This window comes from Condylura cristata, unplaced genomic scaffold (assembly GCF_000260355.1).
Source record: "Condylura cristata isolate star-nosed mole 26May11 unplaced genomic scaffold, ConCri1.0 scaffold00002, whole genome shotgun sequence".
NCBI classification, from domain to species: Eukaryota; Metazoa; Chordata; class Mammalia; order Eulipotyphla; family Talpidae; genus Condylura; species Condylura cristata.
Genome location: NW_004567103.1, coordinates 24,355,884 through 24,361,188, shown reverse-complemented (window position 1 = coordinate 24,361,188; position 5,305 = coordinate 24,355,884). Strand labels below are relative to the sequence as shown.

The following is a 5,305-nucleotide window of genomic DNA, read 5'->3' as shown; positions in this document are numbered from 1 at the left end:
ATCGAACTCATGCGGAAGTGACTTTAGTTTCTTAGTGCAGTGCTTTAACCCGCTGCGCCACCAGGGAGGGGCCCTCAATTTCCCTTTATGTAATTGGTCTGTTCAGGTTTTCTGTTTCTTCCCTATTGACTTTCTATATTCCACATATAAGTAAAATCATCTAGCATTTGCCTTTTTCCTTCTGACTTATTTCCTTTAGCATTGTCATAACCTTTTTACCCATTTTCTTGATAGTTTTATATCATGTAGTGGGAAATACAAAACAGCTGAGTATTCCAGACACACCACATCTGTTCCTGGGAATTAAATACTACATATAATTAGCAATATTGATTGAGGGAGTATATGTAAATAGAAAGTTATTATTCCTAGTCATTTGATTGTGGAGGGAAAGGGGAAGAATATAATACTGCTTCTACCCTATTTGTATAGTTTTATTTATACTAGAGTGGTAGAAAAACTAGGTGATTATTGCCTAGATTCAGTAACCTTTGAATGGGTATATAATGAGTACAATACATTCGATCATAAAAACTGCTGTTAACACTGTCTGGGATTGGTGCTATCCAGAGTGAGTTAAATGAACTTGATGTTGCCTTAGAAACTAATGAAGGCAGCCTACAGGTTGGTGGGAGAAATAAGCAGTGAAACAAAATATAATGCTCTGTAATGCTAAAACAGATAATAGTTAAGAACTTTGGAAGTATAGAGCGCATCATGTAACAGTCTAAAGATTTCATTGAGAAGCAGAAAAAATGTCATTCTGCATATTGAGAACATTATGTATACAGGTCATTTTGTGGAATTATCAGTAAAGACCTTGCTATGTTAGTGTTCTGGGACCAAGAATGAAGAAGTGGCGAGTGGCAATGGAGGTTGAGTGGGCCTCAGGGTTGATGTACTCATAAGACACATTAGACACAGAGCTTAGGATCCCGCTATTTTGGGAGGCCCATGACACTTTTAATTTTTTTTTTTAATCAGAAGGGGGGAAAATGAACTTTTAGATTAAATCTTTTAATATCTAATATTACTATATTGTTTTTATACCAATACACAGTTATAAAATATAATTTTAATTATGTGTTGATGCATTTATTTAATGTAGGAAGAGGCCCATGAAAACAAAAGTTCATAACGCCCATAAAAGTGATTATGTAGCCCTGCTGGGTATTGATTATGAAGGGCCTTCTTTCATAACTGAAGCGTTTGAATTTAATTATAGGACCATCAGGGAACTCACATCTTTTATGCGTGATCAGCTCTGTCTTTTATGAAGACGCCTTTCAGCATTTGGATGAGACTATTTCCAGTATATTGTTACACTGGTCAGAATTGTTTTAGTGCTTATTATAACCAAATTTTACCTGTTTAAAATGATGAGGATTTTTTTTCAAGACCCATGTCTAATCATTGTAAATGGTTTCCCTTAAAACAGCTAATTGACCATATTTGATAAACATTTGTTAGGCTGTTGACATATATAGAACATCTACATGTAAATGATCAGGTCTCTTTATGTGATCTGTGACAGTGTAAAACTGGGCTGTACTGTTTCTGATTGTACTGCATTCCATTTCTATTTTTTCTTAATTATTTATGAATAATTCAAGAACTTTATGCAGAGACGGACTAAGATTGATTTTAAAAAATAGCACTTAAAATCGACAACTATTTTTTAAAATTTATTTATGCATACAAGAGCTGGGGTTTAGGCCAGAGATGGAGGTGGTAAGAGAATTCACCAAAGACTGAGTGGGGAGCAGAACAGGCAGATTGACTGAAATACACTGCTGTGGGGAGCCCGGGGCTGCAGAGAGGTCTGCTGTACTATGTTGGTCAGCTCCCTGGTGGGAGATCACTGATAGCTCATAGACTTAACCCCTTGCACCAGGGAGGCCCTTACAAGCTCTGTGTTACAAAATTATTTTTTCATTGTTTTGACAAGAGCAGATTAGTTATAATTCTTGCTAGAATACCTTTATATTGTGTTAGAGTTACCTTTTTTTAAAAAAAAATTGAGGTAACATTAGTTTGCATTGTTGCTTGAGTTTTAGAAGACTAGGATCTTCACTTTAGGTTTTTTTTTTTGTTTTTTTTTTTATCGTATTACATCCACCCCCAAAACATGTATAGCTCTCTACTACCCAGAGCAGAGTCCGTTGTGCTCTTTCCCTTCTTTGTTCTTGCCATTCTCCTCTCTCCTCTTCTGGTAACCTCAGTTCTATAGTCAGATTCCTAGGGAGTTGTTAGTTTGTCTTTTTTTATGACCCTTTGTTTTGGTTTCTTTATATTCCGCTTATATAAGTGACACTACCCAGTATGTCTTAATCCTTTTGACTTATTTCTCTTAGTGCAATCTCCTCCCAACTCCACCTATGTTACTGAAAATGGCAAGAGTTTATATCTTTTTTTTTTAATGCCTGTGAATGCTCCACTGGACTAGTCTACATTCCCACAAACGAGTTACTTTTAAAATTGCAAATTATAAGTGAGTACACTAATGCCACGATCATAAAATTATTCCGAAAGTGTGGGCTGAAGTTATTGTAAGAAAAAAACTTGGTTATGACCAGGGGATGTTAAATGGTGTGATTCAGATACTCAATTGTAGTTTTATTGTTCTGATATTCAATTTAGCTTAGTTGATGTGGTGAGAATGGAAGAGAGAGACACACAGGAGAATCTGTGTCTAAAATTTCATTTATTTTTGGCCTTCTCTAAGGAGAATTTTGATGTTTAAAACATCAAATTACTTAATAATGGCATTAAAATTAGCAAACATTTTCAGACCTTCAGCTACTTTCAATTGTAAAGGAAATCTAGGAAAAGCAAAAAATATTTTCATTTTTTAAAAAAGATTTTAGGGCCCTCCCTGGTGGCACAATGGGTTAAAGTACAGCACTGCTGAAGCAGCCTTGGCTGCTTCATTGTGAATTCCATAGTTCCATCCCCAGCCACTGCCAGGGCTGTTGTTCCTCTGAGCAGGGTACTTCCTCAATCTGCCTGCTGTACCCCACTTCGTCTCCGGTGAAACCTCTCACTGCCCTGCACCTCTGGCCTGCAGCCCAGTTGTGTATGCATAAATAAATAAATCTTAAAAAAAAAAAAACTAAGCACATATATATATATAAAATATTTTAGGCCTCCCTTGTGGTGCACAGTATTAAAATCTCAGCACTATGATGCTCTCTGCAGCCACTGTAGCATGAGTTCCATCTCCAGCCAGAGAGCTGATGCACATGGCACAGCAGACCTCTCCTATCTCACCCACTGCTCCTCTCGGCAGTGTATTTCAGTAGATCCAACTGTTCTGTTCCCCACTCTGTCTTTGGTGAACCCTCTTCCACCCATTCCCCTCTTACCCCTGCACCTCTGGCCTATACCCCAGTTCTTGTATGTATAATAAATAAATCTTTTAAAAACAAATAATTACAAGTTTATTCAAGCCTTATTAATGATTTAGTAGGGGAATTTAAAATTCCTTTCAATATTATAAGATTTTATGTAATAAGGTTTTAAAAGATTACCATAATGTTAATTTATCATTCTTTTATTTCCTTTAGCTTCTCAGAATCAAGAACGACTATGTGCATTCAAAGATCCATATCAACAAGACCTTGGGATAGGTGAGAGTCGAATCTCTCATGAAAATGGAACAATATTATGCTCAAAAGGTAGCACTTGCTATGGCCTTTGGGAGAAATCAAAAGGGGACATAAATCTTGTAAAACAAGGTAAGTAATGTTTTTGTAACCTAAAGTAACTATGTTTTATATAATTGAAATTTATCTAAAAAAAAGATACAGAGGCAAACTGAAACCCTCTCTAGGACAACAGTAAATTCAATATGTATGCTGGTGTATATATTCTTTCACAAGTCCCAAATTTGTAAAGGGTAATTGATTTTCACTTATTTTAATAACATTATAATCTTAATAACAAATCCTCATTGTATGAGGTTTAAAAAAATACAGAGAACTATAAAATACCTTAAGTCTACCAATCTATTCTATATTCTTATAAACTTTTTTATAGTATTAGTTTATTCCCATGCAACTCCATGTTTTTGTTTGTATACTTTTTCAAATTAGGATACTAATATATAAACAATTTCATAACCAGTTTCCCTACCTTATATTAAATCATGAAAAATTTTCCATGTCTTAAATATTCTTTGAAGATATTTTTAACCTCTGTATAATATTTCATTATAATGTAACACAGCAGACACAGTGTTCTATTGTAGGACAATATATAGTTTTGTGATTTTCACTATAATACATGTTTCCATGACCATCTATAAACATAACTCTTTGATTGTATCAGATTATTTCCTTAAAATAGATTCCTTAAAGTAGAATTAATAGAGAATACAACATGAATATTTTTAAACTAAAAACAGTCATGTTGCTTTCTGAAAATTCTGTATTCAGTTACATTCTTTTTAGCAGTGTCTTAGAGTCTGTTACTGAATTTTTGTTTCCACTGTATATGAGTATTGTTTAATCCTGTGTTAATTCAGTAGATAAAGACAAAATGAAATCTTGCTGCCATTGCTTTAATGATTACAGAAAAAGTTAAAAATGTGATTGACATTATTTTCCCGCTACAAAATACCTGTTTATATTTTGCCATTTTCCTCCTATTTTAAAATATATATTTTTATTGATTTGCATGAGTGTTTAAAACACGCACTCACTCTGGAGTATTGATTGCAATTTTTGATAGATTGTTGTTTTCCTTTTGTTCCTTTCTTTTGTTTTATTCATATAGTCTCATAACTTATTTCCATTAATATCCATTTGTAGGATGTTGGTCTCACATTGGAGATCCCCAGGAGTGTCACTATGAAGAATGTGTAGTAACTACCACTCCTCCTTCAATTCAAAATGGAACATACCGTTTCTGCTGCTGTAGCACAGACTTGTGTAATGTCAATTTTACTGAAAATTTTCCACCTCCAGACACAACAACACTCAGTAAGTAATTAAAGTAACTGTCTTTTCATTGCTCCCTTTCTCCAAATATTTGCAAAAATTAAAAATACATGAAAATATTCAGGCTTGGCAAGAGTGAGAGAGAAGTTTTCACCTTATAGTACATCTAGCCAACACCTGAAGTCTAAAAGAGATTCACCAAGATTCCCTTTGTTGTTGTTGTTGTTGTTGTTTTATGGAGTTACTGTTATTTTTTTTTTTTTTGTTTTTTTTAATTATATTTTTATTTTTTTTATATCGTTCTTCATTTTGTGCATTTTTTCATCTCAGTTGTAATCCCCATGGGCTTCCCACCACCAATTCAC

The 5,305-nt window shown here is 34.1% G+C and overlaps 1 protein-coding gene across 1 annotated transcript in view; it reads left to right on the top strand.

Annotated features, from left to right (window-relative positions):
• BMPR2 (bone morphogenetic protein receptor, type II (serine/threonine kinase)) overlaps positions 1 to 5,305 on the top strand; it is a 121,882-nt gene that overhangs the window by 63,406 nt on the left and 53,171 nt on the right. The window contains exons 2-3 of the mRNA XM_004674380.2: positions 3,567 to 3,737; positions 4,812 to 4,982. Of these exons, the coding sequence (XP_004674437.1) occupies positions 3,567 to 3,737; positions 4,812 to 4,982 (342 nt within the window). The remainder of the gene's footprint in view (positions 1 to 3,566; positions 3,738 to 4,811; positions 4,983 to 5,305) is intronic.